General features: G+C 41.4%; 1 protein-coding gene and 1 long non-coding RNA gene across 2 annotated transcripts; one reads left to right on the top strand and one right to left on the bottom strand.

Annotated features, from left to right (window-relative positions):
- Nucleotides 1-2,375: 2,375 nt before the first annotated feature.
- On the bottom strand, nt 2,376-3,754 carry LOC134868467 (uncharacterized). The gene is made up of 3 exons (XR_010166288.1): nt 3,427-3,754; nt 3,044-3,172; nt 2,376-2,502 (listed from the first exon to the last, which is right to left on the bottom strand). It is a non-coding gene; the product is annotated as an uncharacterized LOC134868467 (long non-coding RNA).
- Nucleotides 3,337-26,250, top strand: wu:fi75a02 (protein PRR14L). The gene is made up of 10 exons (XM_063889611.1): nt 3,337-3,565; nt 5,729-5,830; nt 5,995-7,171; nt 12,872-13,175; nt 14,739-14,762; nt 24,934-25,111; nt 25,187-25,275; nt 25,343-25,414; nt 25,490-25,620; nt 25,721-26,250. The coding sequence occupies exons 4-10, from the start codon at nt 13,111-13,113 to the stop codon at nt 25,864-25,866; spliced, it is 705 nt and encodes a 234-aa protein (XP_063745681.1). The 5' UTR covers nt 3,337-3,565; nt 5,729-5,830; nt 5,995-7,171; nt 12,872-13,110; the 3' UTR covers nt 25,867-26,250.

Below are 26,250 nucleotides of genomic sequence, written 5' to 3' on the forward strand. Positions count from 1 at the left end.
TCACAAAAAGGTTTTTCCCGGGTCCAGGTGGGAGAGGCAGTGTGGAGGGTGAGGGGAGATGGCATCATCCGTGGACCTGTTTGCTCTGTAGGCAAACTGCAGGGGGTCCAGTGAGTCAGGGAGGGAGGAGGTGATAAAAGTTTTGACTAACCGCTCAAAGCACTTCATGATGATGGAGGTGAGTGCAACTGGGCGGTAGTCATTGAGGCAGATGGGTTTTGTCTTTTTGGGGACAGGGACAATGATGGACTCTTTAAAACATGTGGGGACTACAGACTGGAGCAGTGACCTATTGAAAATGTCTGTGAACACATCTGCCAGCTGAACATGCACGGCCAGGGATGCCATCAGGTCCAGGAGCCCTGTGTGTGTTGATCCTTTTCAGAGATCTACACACATCTGCACTGGTTAAAACCAGTGAGCAGGGATCCTGGGCCGTTTGTGCCTCCACAGCCGGGGGCTTCTCAAAGCCTGCATAAAATGTGTTCAGTTCATCTGGGAGAGATGCAGACACTTCCTCAGCACCACTCGTTGTCCTTTTGTAGTCTGTTATTGTTTTTAGTCCAGACCACATATTTCTGGCGTTGGAGCCCTTGTAGTTCGACTCCACCTTGTCCCTGTATTGTCTTTTCGCACTGCTAATAGCTCTCCGGAGTGCATACCTGGAATTCCTGTACTCATCCAAATCACCGCCGCTGTGCGCGATGGCCCGTGCTTTAAGTTTAGCTCGGACCTCTCCGTTTATCCAGGGCTTCTCATTTGGGAATGTCCGTACAGTAATCCGCGGCACGACGTCATCGATGCATTTGCCGATGTAGCAAATGACCGCGTCAGTGTGTGTGTTTATATCGTCCTCCTCAAACACACACCACTCCGTGATGCCAAAGCAGTGGCGGAGAGCAGAGTCAGACTGCTCGGACCAACGCTGCACTGTCCTTGTCACAGGTCGGTCCTCTTCAGTCTCTGCCGGTAAACAGGGAGCAGAAGAAGAGATATGTGGTCTGACTTGCCGAAGGGGGGGGCGGGGGAGGGCTTTATATCCATGCCGGAACGGAGTGTAAACATGGTCCAGTGTATTTCCACCGTGCCTGGGGCAGCTGACGTGCTGATAGTATTTCGGCAGGACTTTCTTCATGTTGGCTCTGTTAAAATCCCCGGCCACAATAAATGCGGCCTCTGGCCGAGAAGTCTCTGTCCTGTCGATAATCCCATACAGCTCCTCCAGCGCTGTGTTGTTGTCAGCGTGCGGCGGAACATACACTGCTGTTAGAACAAGGGGTTTTGTAATGCAGGGTATCTGTCTCTGCTGTCCTGGTTCATAAAGCAGAAACAGCACCATCAGAGAGCACGGTGCAGAGGAGAGGCTCTCAGTAGCTTTAGAGGAGCTGTAGTTCCCCACAGCAGACGCTCATTAAGGACGGCCTTCATCATCAATACGTGGATAGTGTCGCTCAGTCGGGTTCTCAAAGCAGCCTCTGTTCCTCAGTCCTGTTGAGTTCTCCTGTCCACTGTTCCTTAACCCCGGGACCTTTCCCACAGAGGTCAAGGAACAGTGGATAGGTAGACCATAGGAGCTGATTTTTGGACAATTCCACCGTACCCTCAGTGAAGTTCGCGAAACAGTGAGAGAGGAACCATGAAGGCTAATGGCATCCAACCTTACATGTTTGAGCCTTTATCGGAGGAGGAAACGGATGAATTTGAAGAACAGCCGGTTGGTCGGAGATGGGAGAGCAACGTTCCCAGTCCCGGCTCGCCCATAGAGGGCGCTGGGGCGCCGACCTGCCTGTTTTTATTTATTTATTTATTTTTATAATCTTTCTCATTTTGAAAAATAATCTGTGTTAATGACATGCTAATAATGATTTTACTTTAGAATGTGTTTAGAACGGTTATATCTGCATTCACTTTCACGTTCAACGATTATCCTTTTGGTAGCCAATAGGCTGTTCCCTGGGCTCCAGTTCGCTCAGCTCTGCTGGAATTGAAGCCAATGGCTCACCGGTTGCTACGAATTAAGTAGATATTTCGCCAATCAGCGTCGTCAATGTTATGGTTTGGGGGCTCTGAAAATATCGCCCGTAGTACCAAGCTTAGAGCAGTTAGAGCACGTTACGGACATTTACCTCAGAGAGGAGCAGCATGGCGATGTGGCGTAGCACTAATGTAGTTCAGCTAGCCCCAGGTAAATCTCTACACCTGTATCCCTTCCAAAGAAGAACATTAGTGGAAAAACTAATTGCAAAAGACCTCGGACCAGACAAACCAGAAGTGAATACAACCCAACAGGCACAAGGAAAGGAGAAACCCTAAAGAGAAGCTCTGTGAATGGCTGGTTCGATCGAAAGGCTTGGCTAACGCCTGATTATACACACACCTGGGGTGTCGGTGTAGCAACAGGCTCCAGAGGTCCTTGCTGCTGATTGGTGTTGGCACGGCAACAAGCTCCTCCACCTTCAGTCCGCTCAGCTCCGCGCTCTTAGCGAAGTACAGCACTGCCACCTGACGTCATTATTATCATCACATATTATTATTATTATATATTCATTATAACATATTCAATATTACATACATATTACAGGAACGTCAGTCACCTGAAATATTGTTAATTATTATAATAATCACATTAAGATAAAAGGCAACATTTATTTTCTCCTTAAAGTGTCAAAAATAGTATACGTGTTGTTTACATAATACAATATAGCTCCTCGTGCTGCTCACAGGGTCTCAGCCACACACACACACACACACACACACACACACACACACACACACACACACACACACAGCAGGAGTGTGAGGGTCGTCCATGTCTGTATTCAATATGAAGGGTCTACGCTCAGCGCGTCAATCAACAGGAGTCACCGGGGTTAACATCTGGGATACCGAGACTCTCGTCTCACCCGCTCTCAGCTAAACTCACCCGCTCTAAGCTAAACTCACCCGCTCTCAGCTAAACTCACCCGCTCTAAGCTAAACTCACCCGCTCTAAGCTAAACTCACCCGCTCTCAGCTAAACTCACCCGCTCTCAGCTAAACTCACCCGCTCTCAGCTAAACTCACCCGTGCAGTCATGAAGAAACTTTCCTGAAGATTTTACTCTAAACTGTCGACAGCTGACGTCACTTCTGGCTATTCTTCTTCTGTTATCTCTCATGAGATTACACGCCACCTGGTGGACCGGAAGAAAAACAGCCATGATTATTCCGCTCTTAAGAAGTGTAATTAGATAAATATACCTTATTATTGTAATAATGTATGTACGGCGTTATCTAAATCGTATAATCAAATAATAATAATTTTTTAATTTGAATGTTTTCCTTCATTTCCTCAATCTCCTCATACGGTTTGTTTTATTCTGAAACCCTCCCAGAAGTCGGTGTGTTTTATTCTGAAAACCCTCCCGGATGTGCGTGTGTTTCCCACCAGCTTGACGCCGGTCTGAGCAGCGCTCCGGATCCTCTGGAAATAAACAACACTTTGGTCCTCTTCCAGCCGGTAAACCGCCTATCATGAGAGATAGGGGGATCTAACGGACACTAGCGGAACCACGGGGCTTGAACAGGTAAAATAAACCGTTAAAATGTCCCGGTTTAAACAGTGAAGCTAAGCTAAGCTAGCTCGACCACTTTACCTTTATTTACTCAAATCCCGTTAAATCCCGTTCTATCCTTCCTTCTCCCCTCCCTTCTCCCGCACTAATCCCGTTTCCATTCGCGCTACGTCACTCTAATAAACCGTTAATCAGCTGATCAACACATTCTCAGGTTTGGGGGATTCTTACAGCAAGCATGGCGAAATCTCGCGAGAGGAGTTTAGCTTATTTATTATAACATTTACTTTTTCTTTACTTTGGTGACTTTTTGTTTTTGTTGAAAGCACCTAAACAATATTTTAAAGAACTTATACAGCATATATATTATTTCCATTTCCTGACATTTTGACTTTACCGTTAGTCAGCGAGAGACACTTGCTCCTGCACAACCACAGCCCTCCCTCAGATCCAGGTTATTCAAACTCATTGAGAAGAGATGTATTTTCACAGGTGGATCTACCCATAATGCTGAGTCATGTCAGGGTTTAGGGCCCATAATGCTGAGTCATGTCAGGGTTTAGGGCCCATAATGCTGAGTCATGTCAGGGTTTAGGGCCCATAATGCTGAGTCATGTCAGGGTTTAGGGCCCATAATGCTGAGTCATGTCAGGGTTTAGGGCCCATAATGCTGAGTCATGTCTGGGTTTAGGACTCATAATGCTGACCCATGCTGGGGTTTAGGACTCATAATGCTAACTAATGTCAGGGTTTAGGACTCATAATGCTGACTCATGCTGGGGTTTAGGACTCATAATGCTGACTCATGCTGGGGTTTAGGACTCATAATGCTGACTCATGCTGGGGTTTAGGACTCATAATGCTAACTCATGCTGGGGTTTAGGACTCATAATGCTGACTCATGCTGGGGTTTAGGACTCATAATGCTAACTCATGCTGGGGTTTAGGACTCATAATGCTAACTCATGCTGGGGTTTAGGACTCATAATGCTAACTAATGTCAGGGTTTAGGACTCATAATGCTAACTCATATCGGGGTTTAGGACTCATAATGCTGACTCATGCTGGGGTTTAGGACTCATAATGCTAACTCATATCGGGGTTTAGGACTCATAATGCTGACTCATGCTGGGGTTTAGGTTTCATAACGCTGACTCATGCTGGGGTTTAGGACTCATAATGCTAACTAATGTCAGGGTTTAGGACTCATAATGCTGACTCATGCTGGGGTTTAGGACTCATAATGCTGACTCATGCTGGGGTTTAGGACTCATAATGCTAACTCATGCTGGGGTTTAGGACTCATAATGCTAACTCATGCTGGGGTTTAGGACTCATAATGCTAACTAATGTCAGGGTTTAGGACTCATAATGCTAACTCATGCTGGGGTTTAGGACTCATAATGCTAACTCATGCTGGGGTTTAGGACTCATAATGCTAACTCATATCGGGGTTTAGGACTCATAATGCTGACTCATGCTGGGGTTTAGGTTTCATAACGCTGACTCATGCTGGGGTTTAGGACTCATAATGCTAACTCATATCGGGGTTTAGGTTTCATAATGCTGACTCATGCTGGGGTTTAGGTTTCATAATGCTAACTCATGTCGGGGTTTAGGTTTCGTAATGCTGACTCATGTCGGGGTTTAGGTTTCATAATGCTAACTCATGCTGGGGTTTAGGTTTCCTAATGCTAACTCATGTCGGGGTTTAGGTTTCGTAATGCTGACTCATGTCGGGGTTTAGGTTTCATAATGCTAACTCATGTCGGGGTTTAGGTTTCGTAATGCTGACTCATGTCGGGGTTTAGGTTTCATAATGCTAACTCATGTCGGGGTTTAGGTTTCATAATGCTGACTCATGCTGGGGTTTAGGACTCATAATGCTAACTCATGTCTGGGTTTAGGTTTCATAATGCTGACTCATGTCGGGGTTTAGGACTCAATGCTAACTCATGTCGGGTTTAGGTTTCATAATGCTGACTCATGTCGGGGTTTAGGACTCAATGCTAACTCATGTCGGGGTTTAGGTTTCATAATGCTGACTCATGTCGGGGTTTAGGTTTCATAATGCTGACTCATGTCGGGGTTTAGGTTTCATAATGCTGACTCATGTCGGGGTTTAGGTTTCATAATGCTGACTCATGTCAGCAATGCTAACTCTCTCTCTATTAGCCATGTTAACTCGCCCGATGAACGAGAGTGCTGGCAGGGGGCGGGGCCTGGCAGAAGTGACTCCGCCCCCTCATCTCCCATTGGTTGATGAGACACGAACAGGTCGGTCCATTTTATTTATATTATTAGCATTCTGATGATTATTTATTGTATCTATTGTTTAGTTACATGTTGTAATGAATGTATTTTAAATATGAATCTGTTATTTAAGGATGTGTTTATTCTCTGTAAATGTTATTAAACGTTTTATTTCTCTTGTTAAAAAGTTTCTCCTGCAGGAGTTTTTCCTTTGGTGCCTCCCTGGAGCTCCTCTCCCTCCTTCCTCTCCTCTCCTCATCCTTTAACTCCTCCCTCCTTCCTCTCTTCCCCTCATCCTCTAACTCCCCCCTCCTTCCTCTCCCCCCCTCGTCCTTTAAATCCTCCCTCCTTCCTCTCCTCCCCTCGTCCTCCTTCTTTCATTTCTGCTCTTCTTCATCACCACTCTTCTCCTCACTTTTCTCGTCCTTCTGTCTTATTGAATCAATATCCTCCTCCATCTTCTCCTGCTGTTTCTCCTCCTGCTTTAGTTCCTCCTCCTCCATCCTTCCATTCTGCTCTTTGTCCCCCAGTTCCTCCCCCAGTTTCTCCTCCAGTTTCTCCCCCAGTTCCTCCCCCTCCTCCTCCTGTTTCTCCCACAGTTTCTCCCCCAGTAGTTCCTCCCCTATGCTGCCCCTGCTCCTCCCTCCTCCCCCGCCTCCTCTCGGCTCACAGGATGGAGGTGCGTCGCCTCCTCAGAGGAGCGATGGTGTCCCTGGGCCGGCGGCTCGACTCCCTGGAGAGGAAGAGGAAGAGGAGAAGGAGGAGTAGCCTGAGGAGAGAAGAGGGAGGAGCCTCATGTAGCTACACCCACCTACAACCTATGCCCTCATCATCTAGTTGCAAGGAATCCCCGCCCCTCTCCTCTCTAAGCCAATCAGAAGAGAGAAGGATGAGAGGAGGAAAAGAGGGAGGGGGCTCCTCATGTAGCCCCGCCCAGCTGCCACCTGTGGCCTCATCAGACACTGAGGACACCCCACCCGTCTCCTCTCAGAGCCATTCGGAGGAGAGTTGGAGGAGAGGAAAAGAGGGAGAAGCCTCCCCATGTATCCCCGCCCATCCGCACCACTACCCTCTGAGCCAATCAGAAGAGAGGAGGAGCCTAATAAAGGAGGAGGTGAGGGGGAGGAAGAGGAAGAACCACCATAGAGGAAGAGAGCAGAAAAGAGAAGAGGAGGATGCTGGGAGATTTGTAGGGCGCATGGTGGTCTCCTTCAGACGAAGAAGAGGGGAAGAAGAGGAGGTGCCAATCACTCTGCACAAATTCAACCACAGGAAACAAAGAAGGAAAGAGGAGGGAGAAACCGGCCAATCAGAGAAGGCCTTCAGTGTCGTCAGGCAGAATGGTTTCAGAGTGCTGCCACACAGGTGCATTTGATTATTTTTGTTCTGTTGACGTTTAAATGAGGAGGCCACATTGAGTTCATAGGTCACAGGAGGTCACAGTGAGTTCACAGGAGGTCACAGTGAGGTCACAGTGAGTTCATAGGTCACAGTGAGTTCACAGGAGGACATAGTGAGTTAACAGTGAGTTCACATGAGGTCATAGTGAGTTCACAGGAGGTCACAAGAGGACATAGTGAGTTCACAGGAGGTCACAGTGAGTTCACAGTGAGTTCAGGGGAGGACACAAGAGGACACAGTGAGTTCACAGGAGTTCATAGTGAGTTCACAGGGGGTCACAGGAGGACATAGTGAGTTCACAGGAGGTCACAGTGAGGACACAGGAGGTCACAGTGAGTTCACAGGAGGTCACAGTGAGTTCACAGGAGGTCACAAGAGGACATAGTGAGTTCACAGGAGGTCACAGGAGGACATAGTGAGTTCACAGGAGGTCACAGAAGGACATAATGAGTTCACAGGAGATCATAGTGAGTTCACAGGAGGTCACAGGAGGACATAGTGAGTTCACAGGAGGTCACAGAAGGACATAATGAGTTCACAGGAGATCATAGTGAGTTCACAGGAGGACACAGTGAGTTCACAGGAGGTCACAGTGAGTTCACAGTGAGTTCACAGGAGGACACAGGAGGACATAATGAGTTCACAGGAGATCATAGTGAGTTCACAGGAGGACATAGGAGGACACAGTGAGTTCACAGTGAGTTCACAGGAGGACATAATGAGTTCACAGGAGATCATAGTGAGTTCACAGGAGGACACAGGAGGACATAGTGAGTTCACAGGAGGACACAGGAGGACATAGTGGGTTCACAGGAGTTCATAGGAGGACACAGTGAGTTCACAGTGAGTTCACAGGAGGACATAGTGAGTTCACAGGAGGACACAGGAGGACATAGTGAGTTCACAGGAGGACACAGGAGGACATAGTGGGTTCACAGGAGGACATAGGAGGACACAGTGAGTTCACAGTGAGTTCACAGGAGGACATAATGAGTTCACAGGAGATCATAGTGAGTTCACAGGAGGACACAGGAGGACATAGTGAGTTCACAGGAGGACACAGGAGGACATAGTGGGTTCACAGGAGGACATAGTGAGTTCACAGGAGGACACAGGAGGACATAGTGGGTTCACAGGAGTTCATAGTGAGTTCACAGGAGGTCACAGGAGGACATAGTGAGTTCACAGGAGTTCACAGTGAGTTCACAGGAGGTCACAGGAGGACACAGGAGGACATAGTGAGTTCACAGGAGGTCATAGCGAGTTCACAGGAGGTCACAGGAGGACATAGTGAGTTCACAGGAGGTCATAGTGAGTTCACAGTGAGTTCACAGGAGAACATAGTGAGTTCACAGTGAGTTCACAGGAGGACATAGTGAGTTCACAGGACTTCATAGTGAGTTCATAGGAGGTCACAGTGAGTTCATAGGAGGTCAGAGTGAGTTCACAGGAGGTCATAGGGGGTCACAGTGAGTTCACAGGACGTCATAGTGAGTTCATAGTAGGTCACAGTGAGTTCATAGGAGGTCAGAGTGAGTTCACAGGAGGTCAGAGTGAGTTCATAGGGGGTCACAGTGAGTTCATAAGAGGTCACAGTGAGTTCATAGGAGGTCACAGTGAGTTCATAAGAGGTCAGAGTGAGTTCATAAGAGGTCACAGTGAGTTCATAGGGGGTCAGAGTGAGTTCAAAGGAGGTCACAGCGCGGTCACGGGAGGTCACAGTATCCTCCTCTCTGGATCCTGAAACATCACAAACGGATTTAGTATCTGCAATCATTGGGTCCTGATAATGGGCTTATTGATAATAAATACAGGTTATTGATAATAAATACAGTTTATTGATAATAAATAGTTTATTGGTAATAAATACAGTTTATTGATAATAAATACAGTTTATTGATAATAAATACAGTTTATTGATAATAAATACAGTTTATTGATAATAAATACAGTTTATTGATAATAAATACAGTTTATTGATAATAAATACATTTTATTGATAATAAATACAGTTTATTGATAATAAATACAGTTTATTGGTAATAAATACAGTTTATTGATAATAAATACAGTTTATTGATAATAAATACAGTTTATTGATAATAAATACAGTTTATTGATAATAAATACAGTTTATTGATAATAAATACAGTTTATTGATAATAAATACAGTTTATTGATAATTGATAATAAATACAGTTTATTGATAATAAATACAGTTTATTGGTAATAAATACAGTTTATTGATAATAAATACAGTTTATTGGTAATAAATACAGTTTATTGATAATAAATACAGTTTATTGATAATAAATACAGTTTATTGGTAATAAATACAGTTTATTGATAATAAATACAGTTTATTGATAATAAATACAGTTTATTGATAATAAATACAGTTTATTGATAATAAATACAGTTTATTGGTAATAAATACAGTTTATTGATAATAAATACAGTTTATTGATAATAAATACAGTTTATTGATAATAAATACATTTTATTGATAATAAATACAGTTTATTGATAATAAATACAGTTTATTGGTAATAAATACAGTTTATTGATAATAAATACATTTTATTGATAATAAATACAGTTTATTGATAATAAATACAGTTTATTGATAATAAATACAGTTTATTGGTAATAAATACAGTTTATTGATAATAAATACAGTTTATTGGTAATAAATACAGTTTATTGATAATAAATACAGTTTATTGATAATAAATACAGTTTATTGATAATAAATACAGTTTATTGATAATAAATACAGTTTATTGATAATAAATACAGTTTATTGATAATAAATACAGTTTATTGATAATAAATACAGTTTATTGGTAATAAATACAGTTTATTGATAATAAATACAGTTTATTGATAATAAATACATTTTATTGATAATAAATACAGTTTATTGATAATAAATACAGTTTATTGATAATAAATACAGTTTATTGATAATAAATACAGTTTATTGATAATAATACAGTTTATTGTAATAAATACAGTTTATTGATAATAAATACAGTTTATTGATAATAAATACAGTTTATTGGTAATAAATACAGTTTATTGATAATAAATACAGTTTATTGATAATAAATACATTTTATTGGTAATAAATACATTTTATTGATAATAAATACAGTTTATTGATAATAAATACAGTTTATTGATAATAAATACAGTTTATTGATAATAAATACAGTTTATTGGTAATAAATACAGTTTATTGATAATAAATACAGTTTATTGATAATAAATACAGTTTATTGATAATAAATACATTTTATTGATAATAAATACAGTTTATTGATAATAAATACAGTTTATTGATAATAAATACAGTTTATTGGTAATAAATACAGTTTATTGATAATAAATACAGTTTATTGATAATAAATACATTTTATTGTAATAAATACATTTTATTGGTAATAAATACATTTTATTGATAATAAATACATTTTATTGATAATAAATACAGTTTATTGATAATAAATACAGTTTATTGGTAATAAATACAGTTTATTGGTAATAAATACAGTTTATTGGTAATAAATACAGTTTATTGATAATAAATACAGTTTATTGATAATAAATACATTTATTGTAATAAATACATTTTATTGATAATAAATACATTTTATTGATAATAAATACAGTTTATTGATAATAAATACAGTTTATTGATAATTGATAATAAATACAGTTTATTGATAATAAATACAGTTTATTGATAATAAATACAGTTTATTGATAATAAATACAGTTTATTGATAATAAATACAGTTATTGATAATTGATAATAAATACAGTTTATTGATAATAAATACAGTTTATTGTAATAAATACAGTTTATTGGTAATAAATACAGTTTATTGGTAATAAATACATTTTATTGATAATAAATACAGTTTATTGATAATAAATACAGTTTATTGATAATAAATACAGTTTATTGATAATAAATACAGTTTATTGATAATAAATACAGTTTATTGATAATAAATACAGTTTATTGATAATAAATACATTTTATTGATAATAAATACAGTTTATTGATAATAAATACATTTTATTGGTAATAAATACATTTTATTGATAATAAATACAGTTTATTGATAATAAATACAGTTTATTGATAATAAATACAGTTTATTGATAATAAATACATTTTATTGATAATAAATACAGTTTATTGATAATAAATACAGTTTATTGTAATAAATACATTTTATTGATAATAAATACAGTTTATTGGTAATAAATACAGTTTATTGATAATAAATACAGTTTATTGATAATAAATACAGTTTATTGATAATAAATACAGTTTATTGATAATAAATACAGTTTATTGTAATAAATACAGTTTATTGATAATAAATACAGTTTATTGGTAATAAATACAGTTTATTGATAATAAATACAGTTTATTGATAATGATAAATACAGTTTATTGATAATAAATACAGTTTATTGATAATAAATACAGTTTATTGATAATAAATACAGTTTATTGGTAATAAATACAGTTTATTGGTAATAAATACAGTTTATTGGTAATAAATACAGTTTTATTGGTAATAAATACAGTTTATTGATAATAAATACAGTTTATTGGTAATAAATACAGTTTATTGATAATAAATACAGTTTATTGATAATAAATACAGTTTATTGGTAATAAATACAGTTTATTGTAATAAATACAGTTTATTGATAATAAATACAGTTTATTGGTAATAAATACAGTTTATTGATAATAAATACAGTTTATTGGTAATAAATACAGTTTATTGGTAATAAATACAGTTTATTGATAATAAATACAGTTTATTGGTAATAAATACAGTTTATTGATAATAAATACAGTTTATTGATAATAAATACAGTTTATTGATAATAAATACAGTTTATTGATAATAAATACAGTTTATTGGTAATAAATACATTTTATTGGTAATAAATACAGTTTATTGGTAATAAATACAGTTTATTGGTAATAAATACATTTTATTGATAATAAATACAGTTTATTGGTAATAAATACATTTTATTGATAATTGATAATAAATACAGTTTATTGATAATAAATACAGTTTATTGATAATTGATAATAAATACAGTTTATTGATAATAAATACAGTTTATTGATAATAAATACAGTTTATTGATAATAAATACAGTTTATTGATAATAAATACAGTTTATTGGTAATAAATACAGTTTATTGATAATAAATACAGTTTATTGATAATAAATACAGTTTATTGATAATAAATACAGTTTATTGGTAATAAATACAGTTTATTGGTAATAAATACAGTTTATTGATAATAAATACAGTTTATTGTAATAAATACATTTTATTGATAATAAATACAGTTTATTGATAATTGAAATAATACAGTTTATTGATAATAAATACAGTTTATTGATAATAAATACAGTTTATTGGTAATAAATACAGTTTATTGATAATAAATACAGTTTATTGATAATGATAATAAATACAGTTTATTGGTAATAAATACTTTTTATTGATAATAAATACAGTTTATTGATAATAAATACAGTTTATTGATAATAAATACAGTTTATTGATAATAAATACAGTTTATTGATTTATATTTCTCCCGCTCTCCCCAGCTCCTATTCCCAGCATGCCTTGCACATCCTGCAATCAACCCACAGCCAATCAGAAGCACTGAACATCTCTTCAGGCCAATGGCGTTTCTCTGACCTCATCTCCATCTCCTCCAATCACTGCGCTCTGCACATATGGAGCTTATGCTCCTCCTCTGCTACCTGTTTTAGCTCCGCCCCCATGCTGCGTCTTTCAGCGGTTGCCGTGGAGACGCTGTCACAGTCTGTGAGGGGCGGGGCTTATGGGAGCCCCACAGCAGCGCCTGAAGGACTGGACGGCCCCACCCAGTCTTGGATCTGACCACTGGTTTGTCCATTTAAACAAACCCTAACTAATATCCATAAAGAATAGGCATACCCTCATTAATATCCATAAAGAATACCCTCATTAATATCCATAAAGCATACCCTCATTAATATCCATAAAGAATACCCTCATTAATATCCATAAAGCATACCCTCATTAATATCCATAAAGCATACCCTCATTAATATCCATAAAGCATACCCTCATTAATATCCATAAAGATACCCTCATTAATATCCATAAAGCATACCCTCATTAATATCCATAAAGCATACCCTCATTAATATCCATAAAGCATACCCTCATTAATATCCATAAAGCATACCCTCATTAATATCCATAAAGAATACCCTCATTAATATCCATAAAGCATACCCTCATTAATATCCATAAAGAATACCCTCATTAATATCCATAAAGAATACCCTCATTAATATCCATAAAGCATACCCTCATTAATATCCATAAAGAATACCCTCATTAATATCCATAAAGCATACCCTCATTAATATCCATAAAGAATACCCTCATTAATATCCATAAAGAATACCCTCATTAATATCCATAAAGCATACCCTCATTAATATCCATAAAGCATACCCTCATCAATATCCATAAAGCATACCCTCATTAATATCCATAAAGAATACCCTCATCAATATCCATAAAGCATACCCTCATTAATATCCATAAAGCATACCCTCATCAATATCCATAAAGCATACCCTCATCAATATCCATAAAGCATACCCTCATTAATATCCATAAAGCATACCCTCATTAATATCCATAAAGAATACCCTCATCAATATCCATAAAGCATACCCTCATTAATATCCATAAAGCATACCCTCATTAATATCCATAAAGCATACCCTCATTAATATCCATAAAGCATACCTCATCAATATCCATAAAGAATACCCTCATCAATATCCATAAAGCATACCCTCATTAATATCCATAAAGAATACCCTCATTAATATCCATAAAGCATACCCTCATTAATATCCATAAAGAATACCCTCATTAATATCCATAAAGCATACCCTCATTAATATCCATAAAGAATACCCTCATTAATATCCATAAAGCATACCCTCATTAATATCCATAAAGCATACCCTCATTAATATCCATAAAGAATACCCTCATTAATATCCATAAAGAATACCCTCATCAATATCCATAAAGCATACCCTCATTAATATCCATAAAGAATACCCTCATTAATATCCATAAAGCATACCCTCATTAATATCCATAAAGCATACCCTCATCAATATCCATAAAGCATACCCTCATTAATATCCATAAAGCATACCCTCATTAATATCCATAAAGAATACCCTCATTAATATCCATAAAGCATACCCTCATCAATATCCATAAAGCATACCCTCATTAATATCCATAAAGAATACCCTCATTAATATCCATAAAGCATACCCTCATTAATATTAATCCATGTGTTGTTTTATTCAGCCCTTTCTCTCCCCACTGTTTTCATGTCTGTAATTACTGTAGTTATTCATAATGATATTAATGTGTTTCTCTCTGCAGCTACATGAGAAAGCCTTCACCAAGGTGAGTCCAATATAGAAATATGAACAGCAGGTTTAATGTGAGAATTGAAAGTCATTGAACAATAAAACAAATTCAGAAATAAAAGAAGATCAAAAATATAAGCAGAACGCAGAAGTCTACCTCCATATAAATGAGTCTGATACCTACAGAACGTAGAGACGGATCAGTGAGATGACATCCTGTTCATTACCGTGATGAACAGAGTCTGATACCTACAGAACGTAGAGACGGATCAGTGAGATGACATCCTGTTCATTACCGTGATGAACAGAGTCTGATACCTACAGAACGTAGAGACGGATCAGTGAGATGACATCCTGTTCATTACCGTGATGAGTAGAGTCTGATACCTACAGAACGTAGAGACGGATCAGTGAGATGACATCCTGTTCAGGACCGTGATGAATAGAGTCTGATACCTACAGAACGTAGAGACGGATCAGTGAGATGACATCCTGTTCATTACCGTGATGAATAGAGTCTGATACCTACAGAACGTAGAGACGGATCAGTGAGATGACATCCTGTTCATTACCGTGATGAATAGAGTCTGATACCTACAGAACGTAGAGACGGATCAGTGAGATGACATCCTGTTCATTACCGTGATGAACAGAGTCTGATACCTACAGAACATAGAGACGGATCAGTGAGATGACATCCTGTTCATTACCGTGATGAATAGAGTCTGATACCTACAGAACGTAGAGACGGATCAGTGAGATGACATCCTGTTCATTACCGTGATGAATAGAGTCTGATACCTACAGAACGTAGAGACGGATCAGTGAGATGACATCCTGTTCATTACCGTGATGAACAGAGTCTGATACCTACAGAACGTAGAGACGGATCAGTGAGATGACATCCTGTTCATTACCGTGATGAATAGAGTCTGATACCTACAGAACGTAGAGACGGATCAGTGAGATGACATCCTGTTCATTACCGTGATGAACAGAGTCTGATACCTACAGAACGTAGAGACGGATCAGTGAGATGACATCCTGTTCATTACCGTGATGAACAGAGTCTGATACCTACAGAACGTAGAGACGGATCAGTGAGATGACATCCTGTTCATTACCGTGATGAACAGAGTCTGATACCTACAGAACGTAGAGACGGATCAGTGAGATGACATCCTGTTCATTACCGTGATGAATAGAGTCTGATACCTACAGAACGTAGAGACGGATCAGTGAGATGACATCCTGTTCATTACCGTGATGAATAGAGTCTGATACCTACAGAACGTAGAGACGGATCAGTGAGATGACATCCTGTTCATTACCGTGATGAACAGAGTCTGATACCTACAGAACATAGAGACGGATCAGTGAGATGACATCCTGTTCATTACCGTGATGAATAGAGTCTGATACCTACAGAACGTAGAGACGGATCAGTGAGATGACATCCTGTTCATGACCGTGATGAACAGAGTCTGATACCTACAGAACATAGAGACGGATCAGTGAGATGACATCCTGTTCATTACCGTGATGAATAGAGTCTGATACCTACAGAACGTAGAGACGGATCAGTGAGATGACATCCTGTTCATTACCGTGATGAACAGAGTCTGATACCTACAGAACGTAGAGACGGATCAGTGAGATGACATCCTGTTCATTACCGTGATGAACAGAGTCTGATACCTACAGAACGTAGAGACGGATCAGTGAGATGACATCCTGTTCATTACCGTGATGAATAGAGTCTGATACCTACAGAACGTAGAGACGGATCAGTGAGATGACATCCTGTTCATTACCGTGATGAACAGAGTCTGATACCTACAGAACGTAGAGACGGATCAGTGAGATGACATCCTGTTCATTACCGTGATGAATAGAGTCTGATACCTACAGAACATAGAGACGGATCAGTGAGATGACATCCTGTTCATTACCGTGATGAGTAGAGTCTGATACCTACAGAACATAGAGACGGATCAGTGAGATGACATCCTGTTCATTACCGTGATGAACAGAGTCTGATACCTACAGAACGTAGAGACGGATCAGTGAGATGACATCCTGTTCATTACCGTGATGAACAGAGTCTGATACCTACAGAACGTAGAGACGGATCAGTGAGATGACATCCTGTTCATTACCGTGATGAATAGAGTCTGATACCTACAGAACGTAGAGACGGATCAGTGAGATGACATCCTGTTCATTACCGTGATGAATAGAGTCTGATACCTACAGAACGTAGAGACGGATCAGTGAGATGACATCCTGTTCATTACCGTGATGAACAGAGTCTGATACCTACAGAACATAGAGACGGATCAGTGAGATGACATCCTGTTCATTACCGTGATGAACAGAGTCTGATACCTACAGAACGTAGAGACGGATCAGTGAGATGACATCCTGTTCATTACCGTGATGAACAGAGTCTGATACCTACAGAACATAGAGACGGATCAGTGAGATGACATCCTGTTCATTACCGTGATGAACAGAGTCTGATACCTACAGAACGTAGAGACGGATCAGTGAGATGACATCCTGTTCATTACCGTGATGAACAGAGTCTGATACCTACAGAACATAGAGACGGATCAGTGAGATGACATCCTGTTCATTACCGTGATGAACAGAGTCTGATACCTACAGAACATAGAGACGGATCAGTGAGATGACATCCTGTTCATTACCGTGATGAACAGAGTCTGATACCTACAGAACATAGAGACGGATCAGTGAGATGACATCCTGTTCATTACCGTGATGAATAGAGTCTGATACCTACAGAACGTAGAGACGGATCAGTGAGATGACATCCTGTTCATTACCGTGATGAACAGAGTCTGATACCTACAGAACATAGAGACGGATCAGTGAGATGACATCCTGTTCATTACCGTGATGAACAGAGTCTGATACCTACAGAACGTAGAGACGGATCAGTGAGATGACATCCTGTTCATTACCGTGATGAACAGAGTCTGATACCTACAGAACATAGAGACGGATCAGTGAGATGACATCCTGTTCATTACCGTGATGAACAGAGTCTGATACCTACAGAACGTAGAGACGGATCAGTGAGATGACATCCTGTTCATTACCGTGATGAACAGAGTCTGATACCTACAGAACATAGAGACGGATCAGTGAGATGACATCCTGTTCATTACCGTGATGAACAGAGTCTGATACCTACAGAACGTAGAGACGGATCAGTGAGATGACATCCTGTTTATTATAGTTTTTATATTTTCATTAGTTTTTATTTTTATTTAGTCTTTCAGTTTGGTTTTGATTTCAGTTGAGTTTATTTAGTTTTATGAGTGCTTAAATAGTTTTAGTAATATTTTCATTTGGAGGAATTGATTAGTTTTAGTTTAGTTTTTTAGTTTTAGGTATTTTGAGGAAAGCCTTGATTAATAGAAGCTGAAAAAGGTAGGATGAAGGAATGTATGACATCAAAATATGTTTTACAAAAAAAACCCATTGTTTATTAAAGGTCCATGACCCGTTCACATTGCTCGACCCAGAGCTAAATCAAAAGCCAAACTTTAGTCTGCATTAATAGCCAGAATGAAGTTGCAGGAAACACCTTTCACAACACACCAGTTCTAAAAGAAGTGAACCTCTAGAAACAAAGCAGCCTAAATCTGTTCTTCTTAAAACTTAATGTCACATGTTGTGTTCTTGGACTGAAAGAGCTTCATGTCAAAGATTCTTTGAAAAAATTAAAGCACAAAATTAAAATTCCATAAATTCTAATTCCTGGAATTTTAGGCCACAGTGTTAAATGTTGAGAGCAGAGGGGAGGAAGACAATCAGCTGGAGATGAAGCTGCAGGACTAACACTATTAATTAAAGATTAAACATCTCAATTAGTGCCTTTGTTCACAGTGTACACAGTTCTTCCTATTCCATATAAAAAAGAGACATTACCATATTATGGTGTGTAGAATCTGCAAGTCTTAGTAATAACAGTAGATGGGACATAAGTGACGACAAAGTGCTGCTATCCAATGTATTTATGGGGAAATGGTCTGAGCGGGCTTAAGGTTATGGAGTGAGAACACATTGGTTTGACTTGGTTAGAGGTTGGGGTGAACAGGTTGCACTGACCCATTCCTAAACAAACACACACACAGGCACACATACTATTGCCACCACATATCTTTAGTTAGAAGAGAAGTTGTAGCCCGATTTCTCAGACCAGATGATCGTAGCCCACACATAGAGAAAATGCACTCCACAAAAGCTTGGGAGGCACTGACTAAATCTAAAGCCACTGGGGACATTTTGGGATAAATGGCTTTCCTCGCCTTCCAGAACTCCAGTGGGTTGTCACAGACAATTCCTTTCTGGATCTCATCCATGTACTTTGTTATCTCACTTGATGGAGTGTTCATGACATTATTGCCTGACCTACTCCCTTCCAGGCGGGATGCAAGATAGCAGTATCTCTTGAGGGCACAGGGCACAGGTGAGGCAGTTTCAGTGTCCCTTTCATCTGTGGTTGGATGAGACTGTCCTGCTAGGGTCTGTACAAATGTCTCGGCTGCAGTCTGCAAAGATATAAATTCTGGTGAGTGCAGAACAAAATAAACACGGGTCCACAAGGCAGGTTCCTGCTGCAGTGGCATCGAAGCTGCAACAGTCAGGGTTGAGAAAGCCAGCAAACCGGTCTCTCAGAGACATCAGCAGCAACTGAGCAACAGGCTTCAAAACAACAGTGGGGGAAAGTAGGTGTGCCTCAAGGTTTAAAAGGCATGGCACAACATGAGACAAAGACTGACTGTCATTCTGGAGCTGGTCAGTGTGCACCGCAAAAGACTCAAAGAATTTGAGCAGGTTTTCGAGCTTGGCCCAGTCACTTGTGAGGAGAGTGTCCGTATTCAAGTCCTCCAGCACCTGATTAAGTTCTCCTTTTGTCTCCAACAGTCGTTTTATCATGTGAAGGGTAGCAGTCCCGTATGAGAGTTTTGCCACATCTTCTCACCATCTGCTCGTTTGCAACAGATGACTTACGTACAGCATGAACCAAACGTCTTGCCTTCAGTATGGTGGATTCAACACCCGGGTGCTTCATTGCATCTTTTAGTGCGAGCTGCAAGGTGTGGGCCGGACAGGGCATTCTTTGGAATGTGTTACACTCTTCATCATTCTCCAAAAGGACCTCCAGTTCTAAGAGAAAATACACAATGCATGCCAGTTAAAATGCAGGCTCGCTGTGTAATGGGACACAGCCATTTAGTGGTGGCGGGAGTTATATATTATATTTATAACCACAGACCAGCGTTTCTTTTTCAGACCAAGGACCACTTAACGATGAAAAAAAACCCTCACTCCCCAAATATCCCCAAAACAACACCAGGGGTCGCTCGGGACACACTTTCAGCTGAGCCGTAAAAAAAGAGAATTTGGCCAACTCAAAAGGCGCCATTTTGTTACCCAAAGTCAGACCACTGATCTCAAAAGATTAGTGATCAGTGGGTCAGACGGCTATACAATGTACTATGGGTAAAGCATCATCTTTATTTACGGCTCTGACTTTGAGAAACGCTGCCATAGACGTATGGAAACATCGTCTTACATATAACATTTAAGCTAGATTGTTAGCTAAATAAACACCCTTACCTAAACCATTCTCCTCGGCCTCTGTATCCGACGACTCCGTGTCTGTGTCGTCAGCCTCGGTGTCCATCAAATCTGGTCACGCTTGAAAGTCTGCGCCCACCTGTTCTTCTCTGTCTGGCAACAGGCGTATGGCCTTCACAATATTGCTCCCATTGTCGGTTACGACTAGCAGCACTTTGTCGTCACTTATGTCCCATCTTTCCAACGTCAGGTCGATACAGCGGGCGATCGACTCACCAGTGTGTGGGTGATCTAAACGATGCAAATTTAACAAGGCATGCTGTGCCTTACCGGTGGGAGGGTGGTAAAATGAAGCAGATACTCCAAGAAATGCTGCTGTTGGCCCTCGTTTGCTCCAGCCATCGACACACAAAGTCAATCTCCTAGCCTCTCTGACAAGATCTTCCAGTTTTTCGGTGGCCGTTTTCATTTTTGCCCCCATTAGATTAGTAACTCGGGCAGACCCTGGAGTTTTAAATCTTTGCTCTAACAATCGACAGAATTGTTTGAATGAAGTACTGTCGCTCAGTCTTGTGGAAAGCCCGTGTCAATGAACATTTGAACCATTGCCTGCTCACGCTTGTGATGCTCCTGTGTGGTAGCACACCATGTACTGTCCTGTGAAAAGCATTGTGTTAAGGTTTGCTGTGTTTGTGGAGGTCTTGATGTCGTCAAGCTGCCTGACTGTGAGCTCACGTTAGCCATCTCCTGCTGCTCCCTCGACTCCTGGAACTTTTCATGTGCTTCTCTGTGAGAGCTTCTCAGGTGAACTTTCAAATGAGTGGGATTTTTCCCTTTTAGCTGTATCCCACAAATGTTACCGTCGGGCTTCATCACCACACATTTACTTTTGTCAACTACGGGGTCGTACTCAAAGTATTCCCATATAGGATTGTGCCGCTTTCTACCTGCAACTTTCGCCATTTCCATAAAATCCAAGTCATCCATCCGTTAACGTCAATGTTGGTTTGCACATCAAAGGATCTTCTTCATCATCCTTGGAGTTTTATGGAAGCCGGCATCGGCATTGCTGCCACCTTCTGGAACAGTTACGCAAATTGAAGGGGAAAACGAAACGAACACGAAGCTGGTTTTACCTGCAGTTCTATTTCTTTTTATTTTGTGTTGCCTTGTTCATTGTAGTTTTCATTTAGTTCTCTTTTTTTTTTAACTGTCGTTTTTATTTTTATTTCAGTTAACAAAATTGTTTTTTCACTGCTAGTTTCAGTTTTAGTCTTTAGTTTTCGTTAACTATAAGAACCCTGGATGACATCCTGTTCATTACCGTGATGAGTAGAGTCTGATACCTACAGAACGTAGAGACGGATCAGTGAGATGACATCCTGTTCATTACCGTGATGAGTAGAGTCTGATACCTACAGAACGTAGAGACGGATCAGTGAGATGACATCCTGTTCATTACCGTGATGAGTAGAGTCTGATACCTACAGAACGTAGAGACGGATCAGTGAGATGACATCCTGTTCATTACCGTGATGAACAGAGTCTGATACCTACAGAACGTAGAGACGGATCAGTGAGATGACATCCTGTTCATTACCGTGATGAATAGAGTCTGATACCTACAGAACGTAGAGACGGATCAGTGAGATGACATCCTGTTCATTACCGTGATGAACAGAGTCTGATACCTACAGAACGTAGAGACGGATCAGTGAGATGACATCCTGTTCATTACCGTGATGAGTAGAGTCTGATACCTACAGAACGTAGAGACGGATCAGTGAGATGACATCCTGTTCATTACCGTGATGAACAGAGTCTGATACCTACAGAACGTAGAGACGGATCAGTGAGATGACATCCTGTTCATTACCGTGATGAGTAGAGTCTGATACCTACAGAACGTAGAGACGGATCAGTGACATGACATCCTGTTCATTACCGTGATGAACAGAGTCTGATACCTACAGAACGTAGAGACGGATCAGTGAGATGACATCCTTTTCATTACCGTGATGAACAGAGTCTGATACCTACAGAACGTAGAGACGGATCAGTGAGATGACATCCTTTTCATTACCGTGATGAATAGAGTCTGATACCTACAGAACGTAGAGACGGATCAGTGAGATGACATCCTGTTCATTACCGTGATGAACAGAGTCTGATACCTACAGAACGTAGAGACGGATCAGTGAGATGACATCCTTTTCATTACCGTGATGAGTAGAGTCTGATACCTACAGAACGTAGAGACGGATCAGTGAGATGACATCCTGTTCATTACCATGAGAACTATTGAGAGAAATTAATGAAGAGGACAGCTGATGGAGGCCCTTCCCACAGGTGTTTAGCGGTCTTATAGCCTGTGGAGACAAACTGTCCCTGAGTCTGGTGGTTGTGGTCCTGATGCTGCGGTACTGCCTGCCAGACGGCAGCAGACGGATCAGTTTGTTGCTGGGTGATGGGGGTCTTTGATAATCCTGTGGGCTTTCTTCCTGAGCCGCTGGGAGTAGAGGTCCTCCATGGATGGCAGCTCCATCCTGGTGATGCAGTTTCCACCCCCCTCGGGGGCCTGGTCTGGATTAACCCTTTTAAAAGATCTGCACACATCTGCCCTGTTTAGAACCAAAGGGCTCCTGGACCTTCTGGCCCCCACAGCCTGGCTGCTCTCAAAGCGTGAATAAAAAGTGTTCAGCTCCTCTGGGAGAGACATGGCGGTCCGTGCTTTCAGTTTATCAGGGCTTCTGATTCAGGAATATTCATAGAGTCATCTTCGGTAATATGTCATTGATGTATTTACTGATGAAGCGCCCGCGTGTGTTGATGTTGTTGTCCTCAAACACACACCACTGAGTGTTGTCAAAGCAGAGTCTGACCCCTCGCTGCAGCGCTGTAATCTATTGAGTTTCTGCCTGTAATCGGCAGTGAGATGTGGTCTGATTTGCCGAAGGGAGGGCAAGGGAGAGGGAGAACTTTATATCCGTGAAAGGGGGATGAACACGGTGTGTCTCTCCCCTGCGCGTACTTCGGCAGAACTGTCTTCATGTTGGCGGTGTTGAAATCCCCGACCACAATAAAAGCGCCTCGGTGAAGTCTCTGTCCAGGGACCGGACATTAGCTAGAACAATACTCGGTACAGGAGGCCGGTTCCCCCAGCCTCACCAGCACTCCCTGGACCCCCGGTTTGTCCTACTGCGCCGCTCAGGTACAGCTCAGGTACAGCTCAGGTACAGGTACAGCAGCAGATACAGAAGCAGATACAGCTCAGGTACAGCAGCAGGGACAGGTACAGCTCAGGTACAGCTCAGGTACAGGTACAGCAGCAGATACAGAAGCAGATACAGCTCAGGTACAGCAGCAGGGACAGGTACAGCTCAGGTACAGCAGCAGGGACAGGTACAGCAGCAGATACAGAAGCAGATACAGCTCAGGTACAGCAGCAGATACAGAAGCAGATACAGCTCAGGTACAGCAGCAGGTACAGAAGCAGGTGCCGGTACAACAGCAGGTACAGGTACAGCAGCAGGTACAACAGCAGGTACAGGTACAGCAGGTGCCGGTACAACAGCAGGTACAGAAGCAGGTACAGGTACAGCAGCAGGTACAGGTACAACAGGTGCCGGTACAACAGCAGGTACAGGTACAGCAGCAGGAACAGCAGCAGGTACAGGTACAGCAGGTGCCGGTACAGCAGCAGGTACAACAGCAGGTACAGGAGGTATAGCAGGTGCCGGTACAGGTACAGCAGCAGGTACAGAAGCAGGTTCAGCAGGTACAGGTACAGCAGCAGGTACAGGTAGAGCAGGTACAGCTACAGGTACAGCTACAGCAGGTACAGGTACAGCAGCAGGTACAGGTACAGCTACAGGTACAGCAGCAGGTACAGAAGCAGGTTCAGCAGGTACAGGTACAGCAGCAGGTACAGGTAGAGCAGGTACAGCTACAGGTACAGCTACAGCAGGTACAGGTACAGCAGCAGGTACAGGTACAGCAGCAGGTACAGGTACAGGTACAGGTACAGCAAGTACAGGTACAACAGGTGCCGGTACAACAGCAGGTACAGGTACAGCAGCAGGTACAACTACAGGTACAGCAGCAGGTACAACAGCAGGTACAGGAGGTATAGCAGGTGCCGGTACAGGTACAGCAGCAGGTACAGAAGCAGGTTCAGCAGGTACAGGTACAGCAGCAGGTACAGGTAGAGCAGGTACAGCTACAGGTACAGCTACAGCAGGTACAGGTACAGCAGCAGGTACAGGTACAGCAGCAGGTACAGGTACAGCAGGTACAGGTACAGCAGCAGGTGCTGGTACAGGTACAGCTAAAGCAGGTACATCAGGGACAGCAGGTAGCCATGGCGAGTCCCCCTTATCTGCCGTCTCGTGATTGGCTGCCGTCCACAGCTCCTGTAGTTCCTCTCTATGGTATGGTAGAGTTGGGGAGGAGCTAAAGACTCGGCAGCCATCTAAAGCGATTGAAAGATTCCTTTAAAAACGGAAGCATCTTCATGAAGTTTTTATTTGTTTGGTTTCATATTCTCACAAACCTAAAATTCCCAAATCCCTAAAAATGTTTCTCTGCTGCAGCCCAAACTTTTCTGCCCGGCGACATCAGAAGCAGCGAACGAATCACAGCTCTCGGAGCCTGCACCTCCCCCGGCGGCGGGCTCAGCCCCTCGCCCTATGTTCAGCCAATGGACTGCCTGCTTCGCTGGCCATCGACCAATCAGCAGCGAACACCGACTTCCTCAACACAGCTGGCCAGGTGCTTCTCTCGAGCCGTCGGTGCCTCTTGAACCCGCCTCACAGAGACCCTAACCTCCTCCTCTTCTCTTCGCAGCGCGCTAAGCGAGTCTCTCAGATAAGAATCCGCCGCGCCTCGCCGAGGGAAACGCCGCTCACTCCCATGGGCCTGCCGAAGGCTAAAAGGTGAAGGGGGGACGACTGAGTACATATAAACTGAATTCATAAAAATAACAAGATTTCATTTCTATAGGTTAAAGAAGAAGGATTTCAGTCTGGAGGAAATTTACACCAACAAGAACTACAAGTCCCCCTCCACCAACAGGTAGGAACTACAAATCCTATACTCAACAATAGAGACAAACTACATGTCCCAGCATGTCTCTCTGTGGCCCTGCAGAAGTTTGGAGACGATCTTCGAGGAGCCGCGGGAGAAGGATGGAGCGCTGCTGCTGATTGGCCAGCAGAGGAGGCGCAGGCTCCTCCTCTTTCCTGACTTCACTCAGCCTCGGAAGAGGAAGAGGCCGCAAGGTACTCTGGGAAATGTGGTTCTCGTATATGTGTAGATCATTAAAAATAAAGATAGACATGTGTATAAAAGTTCTTAGAATAAACAGGGTGACTGTTTTAGGGACGGGACTTCCTGTTGCCAGGAAGCGGACGGCAGCTCGGCGTCACGGTAGCGGCGCAGACGACGACGCGGACTCAGATGTGAGGCTGGTGCAGCGACTGAGCGCGCTTGAAGACTTCCTGACACGTCAGGGCCTGGAGGTGTGACATCACTTCCTGTCAGCTGATCTGAGCCCTAGCACACAGTACTGCTAGCACGCTGCTGCCGTGTGCCTCTACTTTACCGTGGACACACTGCTACGTTACCGCGGGGTTACCGTAGAAACGCTGTTTAGTTGAAGGGGTTTCTGCAGTGATCTCTTTCTTTTGTTTTTGGACGATTACAATTTTTGAAATGTGAAATATTTAATGTTTTTAAAGTGTGTGACCTGCAGAGGGGGGGGGGGGGGGGGGTATTTCCTCTTTCAGTGAAATATGACAGACATGATAAATATGATTGATACTGCCTTCAGAGCGCAGATTCACTACGGTTATCTTTTATTACGTTCATAGGAAACCTTTTGTACCGCCAGGAGAACTGGTCCATCATGA

The sequence above is a fragment of the Eleginops maclovinus genome, chromosome 8, assembly GCF_036324505.1.
Source record: "Eleginops maclovinus isolate JMC-PN-2008 ecotype Puerto Natales chromosome 8, JC_Emac_rtc_rv5, whole genome shotgun sequence".
Classification (NCBI taxonomy): domain Eukaryota; kingdom Metazoa; phylum Chordata; class Actinopteri; order Perciformes; family Eleginopidae; genus Eleginops; species Eleginops maclovinus.

What these genes read in the sequence shown, in the direction of transcription:
- wu:fi75a02 (XM_063889611.1), top strand. Translation starts at nt 13,111, where the DNA reads ATGGGAGCCCCACAGCAGCGCCTGAAGGACTGGACGGCCCCACCCAGT. An exon ending in AGTCTTGGATCTGACCACTG is followed by an intron (nt 13,176 to 14,738) that starts GTTTGTCCATTT and finishes TTCTCTCTGCAG; the next exon opens with CTACATGAGAAAGCCTTCAC. An exon ending in TCCTCAACACAGCTGGCCAG is followed by an intron (nt 25,112 to 25,186) that starts GTGCTTCTCTCG and finishes TTCTCTTCGCAG; the next exon opens with CGCGCTAAGCGAGTCTCTCA.